This window comes from Macaca mulatta, chromosome 8, assembly GCF_049350105.2.
Source record: "Macaca mulatta isolate MMU2019108-1 chromosome 8, T2T-MMU8v2.0, whole genome shotgun sequence".
NCBI classification, from domain to species: domain Eukaryota; kingdom Metazoa; phylum Chordata; class Mammalia; order Primates; family Cercopithecidae; genus Macaca; species Macaca mulatta.
The window spans coordinates 95,482,607-95,501,461 of record NC_133413.1 but is presented as its reverse complement, the minus strand read 5'-3'; the positions used below and the strand labels follow the sequence as shown (position 1 = coordinate 95,501,461).

Below are 18,855 nucleotides of genomic sequence, written 5' to 3'. Positions count from 1 at the left end.
TACTTATATGAAATTTCAAACTTTTAGCAAACTTCAAACATTTAGCAAAGCATCAAGGCCTTTTGTAATTTGCCCTCTGTTATCCTGGTCCCCACATTCGGGGTGCAGCAAATGCCAAGGCCTTGAAACAGGAGCTGAGCAGTGTCTGCCTGGAAGCTACAGAGCTGATGTGGGGTGAACAGGAGAGAACTAGGAGCCAGATCAGAGAGAGCAGGGACCAGATCATGCAAGACTTTGTAGATCATTGTAAGGACTTAAGTATCTATTCCAAGCAAGGTAGGCAGTTATTGGAGAGTTTTAAGCACAATGACATAGCCTGGCTAAAGCTTTAACACAACCAAATTGGCAGCTCTTTGGAGAACAATCTGCAGAAGAATAAGGCCAGAAGCAGGGAGTTATTGCAAAATATTCAGTCAGTAGCTCATGAAGCTGCTTTGTTCTGTAGTAGAACTCATGGTCCAGGCTTTAAGCTGTGTTACTTGGGGTCTTGGTGACAACTTCCAGCTTAGAGCTGGGGACAGGACATTATCCTTGTAACTTTAATGTGGAACCTGATGTGGCTTCTCTGGCACAATGAGACCTGAAGGGATCTTGCACCGACTGCACCTAGTGGGTCCTACACCTCTGAGTGTGAGAGAGGCATACTGGTTCTTACAAAAGGCAGCAGCAAAGGCAGATGCAAGGCTGCATCCCCAAAGGGGAGGGCAGGTAGTGGGCAGGCAGAAGAAGCACATCATCAGATATGCTCCTGAGCACAGGTGAGATACTTTCTGTGACCCCCCAGAAGCAGCGGGGAGAGATTGTGAGGAAGTGGTAAGGTATTGCAGCTATGCAGAAGCTGAGGTAAGGCCAGTAGACTTTTATTATTAATATAACTGTGACTTAATTTATCCCATGTCTGGAAATACATGGAAACATTTGGGTCACCAAAATTAAATACACGAAGTTAAGTGGGACAATAAAACAGAAAATACAGGCCTGGCGCAGTGGCTCATGCCTGTAATCCCAGCACTTTGGGAGGCCGAGATGGGCGGATCACCTGAGGTCAGGAGTTCGAGACCACCCTGGCCAACATAGTGAAACCCTGTCTCTACTAAAAATACAAAACTTAGCCAGGCGTGGTGGTGGGTGCCTGTAATCCCAGCTACTAGGGAGGCTGAGGCAGGAGAATCAATTGAACTTAGGAGGTAGAGGTTGTGTGCAATCGCACCATTGCACTCCAGCTTACGTGACAGAGAGACTGTCTCAAAACAAAGAAACAGGCAAACACACAAACCAGAAAATATACAAAAGGATAAAAATGCCCTACAATAAAAACAGAAAGACTTGGCAAAGTTTTTCTGACTTTGAGAAAAAATATATAACAGGATACAAGTGCTCTACAACACAAAAAAAACTTAGCAAAGTCTTTCTGACTGTCTTTTTTTTTTTTTTTTTTTTTGGTCCTAGTGCAGTAGGTCACCTAGACTAGGTCAATTGCAAGACACATGCACCATGATTGTGTATCTTATCCCTAACTCCATCCAAATAATTTTTTTATTTCTTTATGCCTTAAATATCTGTTCTCAGTAGGACAGGGAAGATAGCTTATGATGGATTGATAGAGTTCAAGACGAAGGTCTTTGAATGCTGTGCTGAAATACAAAAATCAAACAAAATTCAAAATCAAACAGATTAAGTAAGTAAAGAGTAGCACAAAATGCTTACTCTGTGCCAAGTATGTGCCTTTTAGACTGTGCCAAGTATGTGCCTTACTTCATTTACTCCTCATGGCAATTGTGAGCCAGACACATATTATTGCCAACCCTCTTTTATAGTGGAAAAACTAAAGTCAGTGAAGGCACAGGTAAGGGGCTTGCTCAAAGTCATGGGACTTTGAACATGCTTCTGTCAGACTGCAGGCAGAGCTCTTGTTTCTAGCAGTTAAGCCATCCAACCTCCGGGAAAGATTTTGCCTTAATGGCAGAGTTCTTTAACTGAAATAAAAATGATTAAATCAAGTGAGATGCCAAGAGTAGCAAGTCTGAAATAAGAGGGGACACTTATTACAAAGGGATCAGAGCTCTTGAAGAAGTGGGATTCCAGGTGGATAGCTGGAAGCAGAGATATCTGCCTATTACACACTTTCCCTCACATCAAAGGCTGAGTCATACCCCATTTCTGTTGAGAATAGCTGGTCAGTGGGCATGCATGACCCATGCAGGTCGCCTAGGCCAGGTCAATTGCAGGACACACGCACCATGGCTGTTCATCCTATCCCTAACTCCATTCAAATAATGGTGCTGCTTTCTTTATGCCCTCACTATCTATTCTCAGTAGGACAGGGAATATAGCATATGATGGATTGACAGAGTTCAAGATAAAGGTCTTTGAATACTGTGTTAAAATACATGCCCAAATCCAACAGATTAAGTAGTACTTTCTTCTTGTAATTTATAATTCTAACTAATTCAGTTGGTACTACCTTTGTGGAACATGTCTCACAAATTCTTGTTTGTCCTCTAGCCAGCATTCATTCAAAATGATAAGAAAAAGAAAGAGAAGCACAGTTGATAAGGGGGATCATCCAGGTGAAGGACTTCATTAGGAAAGAAACAAAAAGTCTCAAAAAGGAGACATTTTCAGTCTTTCTCATAAAGAAAGACCAAGAATATTGACCAGAATGCTTTATGCATTACAGTTTTTCAATGGTGTACCAGAATGTTTGCTTTGAGTTGTCTTCAACTGCAGGATTGGATTTGAGGTCCAGACCTTCCCCAGTGTGCATAGAAATTCAATGCCTGGTAAGCCCAGGTGACTTACTGCTTAGTTGAGTGTTTTGTTAAATCCTGAAAGATGTATTACAACGTAGTACTCAGCTTGCATGTCTAAGTATTACACAATTCAGCTAGGTAAATCTACTGTGGATTCTTGCTAGATTTACCTGATTTCATTGCGTGTAGTCAGTAAAAGGAAAAGTGATTATAAGTAGAATTCAAAAGAACTCAAATTCTCCTTAATCCATTTAAATGTTTTGCTTGTCTAGTTTCCTCTGGGAATTGGTTTAGCTCTGTAGTTTCAAACCTTGGCTTGATTCCAGGGTTGCTTCTTGAGATAATCTACACTGGCATTTTCAGCAAGCACCCTAGGTGTTGAGTGTAAGTTGACCAAAAACTCTCCTTTGGAAAAGGTGTTGAGTGTAAGTTGACCAAAAACTCTCCTTTGGAAAACACTGGATTAGCCTAAGGCTGCATAACACATCTGACAGCTTTATAATGTCCTAGAGTGTTCACAGAAGCCTTTTCTCATACATCTCAGGAGAACTCATTTGCTTTTCTGAATTAGCACTGTGTTAAGCACTAGCCTTCCTATAGTATTTCCATTATGGCAAAGGCCACTTTAATTTTGGATGATATTATTTTTTATAAAGAGGAATACAGATTTGGTGGATACAAATAAAGAGAATAAAAGAGTTTGAAATGTTGTATTTGTGAAGTTTCCAATAGTTTTGTTTTTTAAAATTCACCTTTATGTATCGTGTGACTTACCTAATGCATTTTGGATTTTAAATATATTTTCCATTAAATGATCTGGGGACAATGAAGGATGACTTGAATATTGTTTATTCAACTTTAGCACATGTTGTTTCTTTAATTTGTCATCCTTCAAGCTAAAGTTCCAACCCCATTTCTGCCAGGAGTCTTTATTGACCGTAGTGGCTATGTCTGGTTCCCCACCTGTAAATTATGTTTTTCATATGGTTCTTACCATGACATGCTGCGTTGTATTTTTTGTCTGTGGCCTTTATCCTCAGTCAGTTCATATCTTTCTTATTTTCCTCTTTATCCCCAGTGGGCAGTCAATAAATACTTGCTAGTGGATTTATTCAGAAACACGACTATAGTAGTGGTTTCATAGTGTACGTATAGTGCATCAATACAAAGAGTTTAACTGTAGATAAATCCAAATTTTGATTTCTATGCACTACCAAAATATATAGGTATAGATTATTATAGAATCACAGATTTTTAGTCTTGGCTGACTTCTTATAAATTATAAAGTCCAAGCTTGTTTTTTTTGTTTTGTTCTTCTGTTTTTGTGCATGAGGAAATCAGTCATCTCTCTCGGTTTTTTTTTTGTTTTTTGTTTTTTTTTTTAAAGAGTTTTTGCTCTGTGTGCAGGCTGGAGTGCAATGGCACAATCTCAACTCACTGCAACCCCCGTCTCTTGGGTCCAAGCGATTCTCCTGCCTCAGCCTTCTGAGTGGCTGGGATTACAGGTACCTGCCACCATGCCCGGCTAATTTTTGTATTTTTAGTAGAGATGAGGTTTCACCATGTTGGCCAGGCTGGTGTTGAACTCTTGATCTCAGGTGATCCATCCACCTCAGCCTCCGAAAGTGCTAAGATTACAGGCATGAGCAACCACACCCAGCCAGGAAATCAGTCCTTTCTCTACAAGCCACTAAGCTACTTGAGACAAGGAGTCATACTCTTAAACATTTCCTTTCATACATAAAGCAATGACTTTAGTTATTCCTGCATTTTTGGTAGCACCTGGTGCATGCAAGATAGATTCCCAAATGTTAGTTGAAAGAATTGCTTCATGGAAATCAATTTCACTAAGTGTATATTTAGAACTAAACATTATGTGGATAGTCTGTGCTCTTATCTTTGGCTTCTCACCATCTCACAAGAGGCCCGACCACCTACAGCTACCTTACTAGCTCATTTTGTTGAATCTCCTTCACTTTAGATCCAATTCTTATTTCCTGTTCATTCTTTTGCAATGGCATTCTGAGAAGCCTGAGCAGCCAAATGGGCAGGTGGATACCAGCTCTTCTTTGTGAGAAAATCTCTAATTATATTGTATCTTTGCTGTTCAAATCTATGATGCCCTTTATTATCTAAAAAAAGATTTGTGTTTTTATTTCGCTTTTTGGGAGCCAAGGATGGTTTGGTTCAGTAGCCTGGAAAGGAGAAAACAGTGAACACCAGACTAAGGAATTTTCTCTTGGCCAATCACTAGGAGAAACTCCTTAGTTTCAATCTTGATTGCAAGGACTGAGTGTTAAACCCTTCCTCATTTATTATTTTCCAAGTCTTAGAAACAAAATGATATACTAGAGACAGGATTTATCTCTAGTTCCCTAAGCCTCCAGTGATAATAACAGGGTTGAGGGAGGAAACCTGAGTACCTCCAGGCAGGTGCTCAGTTCCAATCAGCTACTTTCTGTATATTTAGAGCATAGTCCAGATACCATGGTTTGGATTTATTGCCATGACTGTATGGTCAAGCCTTGCTCTTTCAGACATATTGCTCCTAGGAAACATGTGCATCCAGAGTAAAAATCAATGGTTTTTGAAAATTTCTGATTTTGCCTTACTATTTTATAAAAAAGAAAAGAGAGACTCGGAGAAGTTATTTGGTTAGGTAGTTCAATTGGGACTGATAATGACAAATCTGGGACTGAAATTGGCTATGCCCTCTCTTTCATGTCAGCCTTTCGATAACTGTCTTACTCTTTCACTTTCTCATCCAATATTTGGAGTGACTTCATGTCCATCTAGATGACTCATCTTGCATCTGAGCCCCTTATTCCTTAAATTCTTCATCTGCTGTGACTTTGGCACTGATCCCACTTCTATCACTCCCTCCCATGGAGCATCTCATCATCTCTAACTGTCCACCTCTGAAATATCTTGGTCCCTAAGTACAGACTTTGTTTTTCTTTTATTCATTTAGTTCCTCCTTCTCTGGTCCTTAATGGTATATATAGGGGCTTTTTGTTCCCTTTGTGCCTTTATTTTCTCATTTTTAACCCCCTGCCCCAACCGTGTTCCCTTCCTTCCCCATTGGTTAGATTCCATGACCCATCTAGTCAGCCACTCTTTTTAAACTAATATCCTCAACTCCTTTTATTTATTGTTGCTTTTTTGCACTTATCTGACAAAAATGCAACTCTGAACATGTTTGCTTTCTTCACGCTTCCATAAGGGCTGATAAAAGCCAATGGAGAAAGGCAGATTGATGACTTCATAACAGTAGTTCTCAAAGTGTGACCCCAGACCAGCAGCATCAGTATAATTTAGGAACGTGTTACAAATACAAATTCCTAGAGCCCCCTTCAGCATACTAAATCAGAATCTCTCAGAATGGGACACAAGAATCTGTGTTTTTACAAAGTTCTCTAAGTAGTTCTGATACACTTTAAAGTTTGCAAAATACTATATTAATTCTTGATCTTTAACCTTAACTGACTACTAACACTGCCAATCTTTATATGTTTTCTCAATTAGTAATCTTTAGTGTTTTCCATAGGAGCCTTTTCATATCTTTTTCATTCTCCTCAAATCCGTGATAGTGCCCATCTCTCCTCATTCCCCAGAGGTTATCACTCTCTGACTTATCTTAGTTTGTGCTTGAACTCCCTCAAACTCCTGCCACAACATCCTCAGACTAACCATAGTCACTTGCAGTGGAGGAGTCTTCAGTTATATATACTTGTGTTCTGGATTCCTTTCCTTTCAGCATTGGGGAACTTTTATCTTTCTCTTCACCAAGTTCTCTCTCTCTACTGGCATCCTTCACCTAATCTCATCACAACTTACATTCACATTCTTTGGGATTTTGATTCTATGTGTGATGAAAAACATTGTAGGGTTTTAAGCAAGGAAATGGCATTATCTGACAGATAGTTTATAAAGATTTTTACCCTTCTTCTGTGGAGACTGGGTTGCATGAGGCAAGAGTTGAAGCAAGAAAACCAGTTTAGATATTATGGAAAATCTGAAGAGCAGGGATGGTGGCTTGGGTCATGGTACTTGTCGTGGAGTTGTAACTAACTTTGGGGGCGTGAGTTGGAAGTAGAATTAAAGATAAAGGTGGTGGTCAAGGATGATCTTAATCTTTGGTTTTAATAACTATGTTAATGGTGATGCTGTTTACCAGAATAAGGAAGCCTGGGAAAGAATAAAATGACTGGAAAAAAATCAAGACTGTTTCTGGCCTTGTTAAGTTTCAATTGTTTATTGGAGATCTGTGTGGTGATAGGCAGCTAAACATTTGACTCTAGAGTCCCATGAAGAGATCAGGGATAGAATGTGAATTTAGGAATCTTGGCCTATAAGTAATATTTAACACTCTAGTATTTGATGAAGACACCTTGGGACAGGGTGTAGAAAGAGAAGATGGCCTATGACAAAGCCCTGAGCTACCCTAATATTTAAAGTGGGAGCATGGAGGGACAATTTCTAGTACAGGAAACTGAGAATGAGCAACTGGTAAATTAGGAGAATTTCTCAGAAGATTGAAGTGGTCAGCTTATGCAAAATTCTGCTGAGAAGTAAATTAAAATAAGAACAGAGAAGTAACCATTGTAAATGGCAACATGGAGGCCTCCAGAGAGCTCAAGGAGTATAGTCACAGTGGAATCCTGACAGCAGAGGTCTGATTAGAATGAGTTGAGGAAATCATGTTGTTGAATTAGTCCTGCCGAATCATGTAGTCCTGCCTAAGGAGAAGCTGGGACATTTGTTTGTTCTTCACTCTAATCCTTAATCAACAGATTCCTGAAATCAATATCAGTCTCAGAACAGGTGCTTAAGTTCTGCAAACTGATACAGACTTTCATAGAAATAGGGGTGGTTGTTAAAAGCTCATATTTGAAAAGTTTAAATGAAGGTGCTGGCTGAGCACGGTGGCTCACACATGTAATCCCAGCACTTTGGGAGGCCGAGGTTGGTGGATCACTTGAGGTCAGGAGTTCGAGACCAGCCTGGCCAACATGGGGAAAACTCATCTATTTTAAAATTACAAAAATTAGCTGGATGTGGTGGCAGGTGCCTGTAATCCCAGCTACTCGGGAGGCTGAGGCAGGAGAATCGCTTGAACCAGGGGGGCGGAGGTTGCAGTGAGCCAAGATCATGCTATTGCACTCCAGCCTGGGTGACAGACTGAGACTCTGTCTCAAAAATAATTAGTTAATTAAATAAATAAACAAAAAATCATAAAGGTGCCATGAATTTTAACAGAGCTGGCATGTTAAAAGTCAATATAGAATCTATACAATTCAGCTGTCTTTGAAACTTGATAAAACAACCACCCAGACAAAATGAGTTAAGTAACAAAAGGTACAGTATTAAAACAAACTGGAATTGGATTTTTACCTGGGATAAGCCAAGTTTAATATGATCAGTCCATAGATATTTGGAAATTGGCAATATATACACACAAACTTGCCCGCATATCATTTTTATTAGTTCAGTCCTTTGAGATAGTATATTTAATTTCATGCTTGATAAAATATGAGAAATAACATCCTCATCAGCATACATTTACCAAGTCCGTGATGTGGTTATGCAGGAAAGGACGTCTGGAAATGAGCAGTATAACGATTACAATATTAGGAAAATACAACTTGTAAAGAAGAAGGTCTTAGCCAAATTCCCAACTCATAATAACTGATTATCAGGCAGTACAGGAATTAAAAATGGTGAACACGCCATCTACCAAAGTGTCATCTTAGGGAGCACACTGTAGACAAGACTGTTGGCCACAAAAATAGTATAAATAATTATCATCAGTTAGTAACCCAGGTATCTTCCAGTATATTGTAGTTTGTTACCAGGATATTATATCCACATATAGTTCACTTGTAATCGTATAAATGCAAGGTTCCTTTTGCAATGGAGCATTTTGGAGAGAATCTTTCACTTCGGACTTTAAATATACCTAATCACTTATATAATATTTATTTTCCTCCTTCATTTAGACCTTCCTATTTTAAGTTAGCAATTAAGTATTGAGCACTTATTATGTGCAAAGCACTGTACTTGTGTTCCCTTAAATATATGCATATAAGAGAAGTAAGCCCCAAATGATTTAATCCTTATTTTAGAATGAATGAGTTGCTAACATGCTAGTGTTGTTACCCAAAGGGTGTGAATACCAAATGTTTCGTTCCTACCAGCTCATGACCCCCATCTTCATCGAAGTCCTCCTCTATCCCATCTGTCATCTCTTCTCCATCAGCATCTGGCCCTCCTTCAGCAGGCTCCTCTGTAGAGTGATCTGCAATCTCTGACACACATTCCTCTTGGATCAGCACTAGACTCTCTTCCAATTGCTTCTTCTGAGCTTCTGGGGGGGAAAAAGCAAATGACTACTACCTTGGGTTGCTCATGAGCCATTTGGATAAACCATGAAAAAACAGTGCATGAAAGGGTAAACTCTATATGCTATTAAAGGTGTACAGAAGGTAAGGTAACATTATGCTTTAAGTGATTTTTTTCAATCATGTACAGTTTTCTATGTGCACTTACATGTAAGCATATTTAACAGAATTAGCAAAAATTAGGGAATCCAGATGGTAGTAGTACATAAATTAGTAAGATTTACATAAACAGATTGATTTTTCTGGCTACTTTATTTTATATATAGTGCTTTCTAAAAAGGATGGTCTTTCTGAGAGGAAAATAGAGCAAAAACAAATGGCAAAAATCAGACTCATCATAGAAATTGTTCACTCAAGGAAGCAGGATGGAGAAAATTCATTGACAAGTTCAAACCTAAGTGAAAAAGACAAAGAAAAACTCACTGAGGAAAAAAGTACAAAAGCAAATATGTTGTTTTTTCAAAAAACATGTCTATGTGAACAATACCCTGAAAATTTAAAGTCTAAATTCTGTTGACAGATGTGGTTAACTTCAATGGTTAAGAACATAAATTCTGGGGTCAGACAACCTGGGTTCAAAGTTGAGCTTCATCACCTAATAGCTTTGTGATGCTGTTCAAAGTCAAAATGATTAACCCTCCATGTGTCTTAGTTTTCTCATCCATGCAATAAGGACAACAATTTCCTACACTTTCAGGGTTTGGTGTAGTGAACCAAAGTGTTAGTATAGTGACTTGCAAATAATAAGTGCTCAACAAACAAAGCTACACTCTACATTAGTAGAATTTCTTCTAGTTGTCAGGATCTGTGCATTCCATTCACAGAAACCTGCTCAAATGGAAAGTGTGCTGACAGTATCATAATTATTTCCTCTAGTGGGTGGTATTCATTTCCTATGATAATATAAAGAAATGTTGGGCATCTAATAAATTAGATCGTCGTATGTTCCTCCTTCTCTACCTTATTTCCATGTGTTCATGACTATTCCAAAGTTGGTTGTTTTCACTAATTTTGCTGGGTTTTTAAAAATCAGATTATTAATCTATCCTTTGATCTGAGTTTTTAAATAGCCTAAATTTTGATAATTCATTACAATAAAGGTAGTTTATAGAGCTAAATAACTTTAGGGTATTCATTTCTGGTCTTTTTCATAATGTGAGATTAAAGGAAAACGAGCACTGATATAAACATTTTGTCTCAGCACGAAACTTTTCAAACAACTAATATGTAAATTAACAAACTGATAGAAATATAATGTACAAATAAGCAAATAAGCAGGTATTCTTTCCAAGAAATTGTTTACAATTAAAATAATTTTATAAATAAATGTGTATCTATACCTTCTTGCATTTTAATTCTCCAAATGATAAAGTTTATTGAAAATAAGACAGTAGTAGAGGGTTGTTTTGCCTTGCCTCTGTTGTCAAAGTTTAGTTACTCTGAGCTCTAGTTGACAGGATTCTAGCTCTAGCTTTGTTACTTACCCACTGAATTATAGACACTGAGTTTGAGTCTAAGTTTTGGCCATTTGGTCAGGTCAGGTCATTTAAACAGATTAAGTCATTCTTTCTTCATCTATACCTACCTCTGGGTTTTACTGTGAGAATTAGCAGAGCTTGTATTTGGGAAATGTTCTGCAAATTATAAAGGACTACATAAATGTGTTCCGTGTTCTATTAGACACAAAAGGGAGACGGTATGCTCTTACTGTATGTTGAAGGAATAACAACAGTAAGCGTAGATCAAGAGGCCTGTTCAGATCAGAGAATAACACTCATGGGGCTGAGCCTCTGTTTCAGAGGAGGAAAGGAGCTGGTGGATCAAACCAAAGCTGCAAATAATTACTATGGGTATCATAAATGACCAAAACATAGGCTCCCTTTCATTAAGAGAAAGACATTTACTTCATATAAATAGACACAAGCTATACACGTCTTGATGTTTTTAAAATCAACTTATTAGGTTCAAATTTCTCCATTTAACAACATTACTAGTGCAGTAAGGATGTGAACTCTGCTTTTAAAACTACTTTTTATCTTGATATGCATATACAGATGTACTGATGGAAGGAAGTATGGTATATAAATTCTTCCCATTTTTCCTAATGTCTATATAACATTTAGCACAGAAAGTCCTGTGAAGACTATAAAGTGATTATTGTAAAATATAACCAAGATTTTTTCTAAATACAGAAAATTATCCAATTTAAGAAGGTAAAAGTGAGTTAAAGAAAAAAAATCTGTTTAATCTAGAGAAGACTCAGTTGTCTGAATTAAAAGGAAGGTAAATAAGGCAAGAAAGACCAAAAACACTCTCAATTTTACTCTTACTGAATATTTATAGGTTTTATTCTCATTTTCCTTCCAGATATTCTATTCTAGATCTGCAACCTAGGTCAACCCACCTACACATCTATGAGTAGGCTCCACTGAGAAAACGATGTGATAGGTCGACTAGCTCGAGCACTGGACAGTTTTGTGTCCTCTACCAATAATCACATCTCTTGTTCTATTCTGTTGCCTCTCCTATCACTGATCCTTTGACTGCACGATGGAGGTGGCTACTCTGGTTTTGGCCCCCACTCTTCCTTCTAAAAAAGGTTTTTGTACATATCATCTAAACCCCTCACCTCTTGCCACTGTATGTCACCATTCCACTTGTTTGAAATGCCCTAGCTTTCAAGACCTGGTGCTGGTACCTCAAGAAAGAGGGAGAAATAGAAATTTGGGATTCTTATAATTCTATGCAGTGAAAAATGCTTTGAATCTTATAATTTTTTTAAAACCAAACGTTCTCAATGTTAGGTTATTGTGTTTATCAAACCAAACGTTCTCAATGTTAGATTATTGTGTTTATCTTTTTGTTACAACACATAAATGGACTTTTGCTTAAGACTGACAAATATGAGGAATTCAACTGGCCTAGCATATCCATTTCTTCTCTCATGATTCCAGAAACATTTGGTTTTTGAGAACGCTTATGTTTTGATTTTGAAAGTAACATACGTGTGTGTGATATATATATATAATATTTATATATAATATATATAATTTATTTATATCTCACACACACACACACACACACACACACACACACACACATATATATATATATAATTTTTTCTCTAGAAGATCTCTGGCCAAGGAAGCATAGCAGATTTTCAAAGGACCCCTGTAGGACCCGACTTTAAAGATGCATAGTCCTCATCTGGCTTCATATATCGATTTGTTTCAGCTTGTGTCAGGAAAGCTGACTTTCCTGATCTTCCCAGCTGAATGTAATCTTTCCCTCTTTGATCAACCAAGGCCCTGATCAAATGCTGTCTTATAGTTAGTTCTATTTTCTTATCTTTTCATTAGTGTTTAAGCTTCCTGGAAATTTGAGCTATTGCCTCAGAAGATCGTTGTCACACTAAAAGGGGATGATATAGAGGTTCATCTTTTGTAAACTGAAAAGCACAATACAAGTCAGTTATCAAAACATTTTGTTGTGCTCTGTAGCCCTCACTAAATGCCTTGCACATGAAGAGGTAAGGTATCAGGAAGGATATAGAGTTAGAGATCCATACTTCTGCTAATTACTAGTCCTATTAATTGTGGTTTTCTTCTCTAAAAGGTAAGCATGAAAATAACATCTATTTCAGAGAATTGCTGTGTACTCTAATGAAGAAAAAGATGTGAATGTGTTTTTTAGACTGCAAAGACCACACAAACGTGTTATAACAGGTTCAAAACAGTTCTTGAGTTGAATCTATATTTATTTCTTGATTGCTATAGACACATTTCCCATGTCAAACTTATTCACCCCTACTGATCATTAAGAATCAGGCACTACAAAGATTATTTTGAATTTTGGTTTCAAAATGGCCTTTTTAGTTCTATGTTTAGACAGGCATAGTCTAGTACTGATACAGTTTGGCTGTGTTCCCACCCAAATCTCATCTTGAATTGTAGCTCCCATAATTCCCATGTGTTGTGGGAGGGACCCTGTGGGAGATAATTGAATGATAGGGGTGGTTTCCTCCTAGTAAATAAGTCTCACAAGATTTGATGGTTTTATAAGGGGTTTCCCGTTTCTCCTGACTCTCACTCTCTCTTGCCTGCTGCCATGCAAGATGTGCCTTTCATTTTCTGCTGTGATTGTGAGGCCTCCCCAGACACATGGAACTGTGAGTTCATTAAACCTCGTTTTTAAGTTAGCCAGTCTTGGGTATGTCTTTATTAACAGCATGAGAACAAACTAATACAGTACATAGTACATAGACACAGTTACTCTATTTTTTGTATTAATATACAACATACATGTGATTCTGATGTATTTCAAAGGCAGGGGTATATTAATACAGTTCATTGCAAAAAATCTTATATATTATTCTCATCATCCAATCATTAACTTGAAAGCTAAATGCTTGGAAGTCATTATCTGAGTTGAGCAAAAAAAAAAAAAAAGCTTTAATTATAATGGTAATTGATTCATAGGAGTTTAACAAATACAATCAGCCTGTGCGTTAGTAATAGGTAGTGAACATAGCTTTTGTCATCTCAATGGGAAATATTATAATCACTAAACAATGATAGGTTCCATGAATAAAATCACACATGAAAGCACATCTTCTTTATTAAACTGTTGGTTCACAGTTTAATAGGCAGTTTTGATTCAGTAATTATGTTGCTGAAATGGAGATAAAGCAACTTTTCTTTTTTTTATAAATAATTATCTAATTTTACTTTTCTTAGAGATGAGTAATGTTGTTTATTCTTAACTTTATACAATTCTCTTTATTTGCATAGTTATTTTTCTAGTCATCACTCTTTATTGTCAATGTGAGTGTGTGAGTGTGTATGTGTGTTTGTGTGTATGTGCATTTCTCTCTCTGCCACTAAAGCTTCTTTGAGGCAGAAACATTTTTATTATTCATCTTTGTTTACCTGGTGGCTAACTCAGACCCTTAATCACAAATTAAGTGTTTGCTGAATATATTAATGAATTGTGGAATCAACTAATGAAAATAAATGTCAAATGTGTCAAATTCTTTTTAGTTAAAGTGGCTGCTGAATTTTACATACAGTGGTAACAAAAATATAAATCCAAGATTAAAACAAACAAACAAACAAACTGCAAAACCTCCTTGCCACATTCTACATAACAATCCCATACCACAAAGTCAAACTAAAATGTGAGGTGTGAAATTTTCTGAGAAGAAAATTGTTTGTGTTTATATTGACAAGTCTTCAAGAGAACAATGAAATGTGACGTCTTCCAGTGCTTATTGGAGGAGCGCTGCCTTCGAACACTAACATATTTTGGAGTCTGTTGGTTTCTTTAAGTCAGAGTGATGGATAACCATAGCATTTATTTTGTGAACAGAGAAATGAGTATCAGATTTTTTTTTAAAGAGTTGATTAGAAGCCAAAAAGCCAGCAGCTTATGTCTAAAAGACACCTCTAAGACACCTACATTATGGATTACAACAAAAAGGTTTATAATGGCTACAAGTTAGTGAGTGCTTATGAAGTGCTGGCCATGTAAGATTCATTAACTTTAGTCCTTGAAATATACTGCAATGTAGGCTTATTTATCATTTTACGCATGGGGAAACTGAGGAACAAATAAGTGCTCATGGTCACACAGTAAGAAGTGCAAGAGCTGGAATTCCAACTTAAAATTCCTAATCTTATAACCTTGGCTGTTTTCTTACATATCTCTTAAAAAAGAAGGTCTAATCTGACATACCAAGGGAATGCTTCAAATCTCTTCAATAACCAATTTTAAGTTTAAGAATGAAGAAGTCTGTTTAGTTAGGGGCACATGTTGTAGTTAGCTAAACAATGACTATCAAAGGAAAAGAAGTATAAATTACAGGTAAATATTTCTGTTAAGGGAAAATGCCTAAGGCTTTAAAAAGCCATGAAAGGAAAGAATTTAATATTACATTCCAATCCTCATATTCAAATATTTTTTTCTGCACATCTCATCTCTACTTCAAAAAGCTATCTATGATTCAGAAAACAAGTTAGAATTGTTGAGATTTATGTTCAAAGCATTTTTATTAAATTGAGTTTGCTGCATAGCTATTATCATTAATATAACTATGAAAATTGGTTGAGTTGGCAATTAAGTTTTTCGACATGCTGCCTTAATTGCTAGATAATTGCTAGCTGAATTGTACTTAGCAGATGGTTAGAAAGAATGTTGATACAAAAACAGTCACATTATTCACTAGAGCCAAGCTAGTATCCTTGAATCATTGTTTTTGCATACTAGTATAAACTGTATTTTAAGAAAAATTTTATATTACAACACCTGTATATAGTATGAATTTAACTCAATGGTTCCAATAAATGCCATTTAGAAAAATGCAACTTATTATGGATGGTATTACTATCAGTCACACAAATGAACATCAGGAAAATTACATAGACTGTTTTTAGATGAATATATTAGTTATGTAAGCACATTTTTGGAGGAAATGGCATCAAAGTTGTTCACATGAAATACCCAAGATTGTTGAGATGACACAAATGCAACATAAATCATTTAAAAATTACTGATATAATTGTGTTTATTTAAATATAAAAATGGTTTTAATGGAGATATTATTTTCTCCATTTAATAGGTTTTATAAGGACTTTCCCAAATTTCATTCAGCTAGTAAGTTAAACTAGGTCTCTAGTGTGATGTGAACCTAGTTTTGTTTTATTCCTGTCTGGGACCTTAGATAATGTAAATCTGTTTTCCACAAGGAAGATGAATTGGAGAGGAAACAAATCAAAAGTGGAGGCCAACTAAAAGGTGATGTTTAGGGGGATGAAAATATCCTAACTGATTTGTGGTGATGATTGTATCACTTAGTGAAATTACTAAGTCATTGAATTATACTCTTGAAATGAGTACATTTTAGTCTATATAAAATATACCTCAATAAATTTGTTTAAAAAATAAGGTGAATGCAACAGAACATATGAGAGATGATGAGGGTTTGGGTATTGGCGTATCTTTAGGAAAACAGAGAGAAGGGGTGGGGTAAAAATATACCAAAGGTATAAGATTTGGCAACACTGCTATAGTAGGAATAGAGGATAATGTTGAGACTGGCAAATTTATAGGGTACAGAGGAGTATATCTAGGTAGGAAAGTGAGGAGAAAGAATTCAATTTTGAAAGACTGTGATTCAGTTATTCCCAAGATGGCTTCAATATTCCCCTTGTCTTGACAACTACAGGTAGGTTTCTTCCTGACCATAGGCCCTGGAGCATCCTTTCCTTAGAGTGTTTGCTTTAACAAACTTGCAATTGTAAATTCTTTCTCTGCCCATTTGAGAGGCAAATTTTCTGTAACCCAGGAATATTTTTCTTAAGATTCAGGAGCTATTTCTTTGACATGTTATCATTGAATAAGATAGGGCCATTGTCTTCCAGTCTCCTTGGGAGAGTAGCAGCCTAACTTTAATAAGAGCTAATTAGCAAACACAGATGGTGACCAAATCTCCTCCTCCAACATCCTCCAATACTTTTGCATTAGCTTGCTCCAGCATTCAAGAATCTGCCTGCCTCTAGCTGATTCTAGTATTAAAAATGTTATCCTGTGTTTTATTTTTGCAGAGTCTAGTTCAATTTTATCTCCTATTGCAATAGGCTTGACTAAAGCCTTCCTTGCTGCTTTTAATAAGTGTTCAGTGCAATCTTGCCTTTACAGTTAACTGAGGGATAGCTACAGGAAGCACTCCAGTAAGCAGTTGAAAGGTTTGATCTAGTTGCTAAAGACAACTCAATGTCTTTCCTCTGCCTTATATTGAACTTCTTTAAAATATTTAATTTTTGTACTCAAATATTTCTACAAGCTTGCTATGAAAAACAGCAGCGTTTTGTTCCTACCTGTTCACCATTTCCAGCTCCTTAAAGGCTTTCCACTCACTTGGCTGAATGTTTTAAATACACGCACTCCTATTGGCTGAATCTTTTAAATACACGCACTCCTATCTCTAAATAATGTTTATATTGCTACTTCTCAATCAGTTTTATGCACTATCTGTTGACATTATCCCTAGGAAGCTGAGGATTCAGTTCTTGGTCCTGCAATCCCCACTCACTTCTCATCTCTCTAGAGATCATATTGTAAATTGGATTTAATAAATTTTCAGTTTTTACATAATTTTTACTATGAAAGTACTTTGTGCAGCTAAGCTGTTAGCACAGGATGAATAATTTTTCTTTCCTGAAGAGTATTTTATTTTCTCTAGAATTAAAAATTGCCTCAGGTTTTAAAAATTAGTTCTCTAGGTGCTTCTCTTTATGTACTTATGCAAACTTACTCCTCCTTCTTAACCAATCCTCTTTCCCACCCAGTAGCTATTTCATCAGGTTTGATGTCTTAAAAAGTCTATCCCAGAGCTTTTGAGCAGTTCTGACCTGGACTCATTTCTTTCCAGATATCTTGCGCAGCTCATCTCCTAGGATCTCTGTTACCTCTATCTTGAAAATTCCTTTTGTTTGTTGCCTTTAGAGTCCATGCTTTAGGAAGGCTGTTTTACTTCTTTCTTGGTTTATCACCGTGCTTTGGTGAAGTACTCTTTTTAGTACTTTTCAGAGAAAGGGTATATCAAAATAGTTAATTGGAAGGCCATTAGGCTGAGACGGTTCCTGTGCCTTGGGTTCCCACATAGGTAAACTGAAACCCAACTCAGATTGAATAGAGATGAAATATGAAAACTGCAACTTAAGCTTATTCAGATATTCATCCTTTAGTTCTCATATCCTTCCCCTGTTTTCCATTTCTGTTTTTTTTCCATATTTTCTGGGAGAGTTTCTCCAATTTTGTCTTCCAGTCATTGTATTATTTATTTGTGCTATCATATGTTAATTTCTAAAAGCTCTTTTATCAGCCCTTTGAATACTCAGTTTTATAATTTTATGTTTTTATTATAGTATCTTCTCATGTCTCGGAGGGTATTAGTCAGTGTTTTTTTTTGTTTGTTTGTTTGTTTTTTCCTTCTTTTTGAAGTTTTATTCTTCCTGTATATGCTTGTTTCCTCTGATTTTTTTGGCATTTGCTTATTATGTTAAATGTGTTCTTTCATCTGGTGATTCTTATTTGTTCACGTTAACAGTATTAAAATATTGATTGACAACTTTGTAAGTAAAGAGAGATACTGTCTCTGTAGGTGGACTGGCTGAGTGCTTCCTTAGTTGATCCTATATCAGCATCTTTAAGTCTTTCCTCTTTGGCTACTCATGCTCCCAATTGAAGACTCTTCTAGTGTCCTGCCAGTGCTCTGGTAGCTGAGTCAGGGAGAAGGTGGCATTTCTACATGTTAAGTTACAGAAACTTCCCCCGCCCGCCCTTTTTTTGAGGTGGAGTCTCGCTCTGTGGCCCAGGCTGGAGTGCAGTGGCGGGGTCTCGGCTCACTGAAAGCTCTGCCTCCCGGGTTCACGCCATTCTCCTGCCTCAGCCTCCTGAGTAGCTGGGACTACAGGCGCCTGCCACCACGCTGGCTAATTTTTTATATTTTTAGTAGAGATGGGATTTCACCTGTGTAGTCAGGAATGGTCTCTATCTCCTGACCTCGTGATCCACCAACCTTGGCCTCCCAAAGTGTTGGGATTACAGGCATGAGCCACCGCGCCCGGCCCCCCAACTGCTTTTAAGTGCTCTCAAGTTTCCTTGTCATCTACCAGCCCTGAGACCCACTGTTTTACCTTCTC

General features: G+C 37.0%; 1 protein-coding gene across 11 annotated transcripts in view; it reads right to left on the bottom strand.

Moving 5' to 3' along the window:
* Nucleotides 1–18,855, bottom strand: part of RALYL (RALY RNA binding protein like) — a 735,427-nt gene that overhangs the window by 24,595 nt on the left and 691,977 nt on the right. For all 11 annotated transcript variants that reach the window (XM_077942454.1, XM_077942451.1, NM_001361230.2 and 8 more), the window contains 1 exon segment: nt 8,948–9,120. In XM_077942454.1, the coding sequence (XP_077798580.1) occupies nt 8,948–9,120 (173 nt within the window).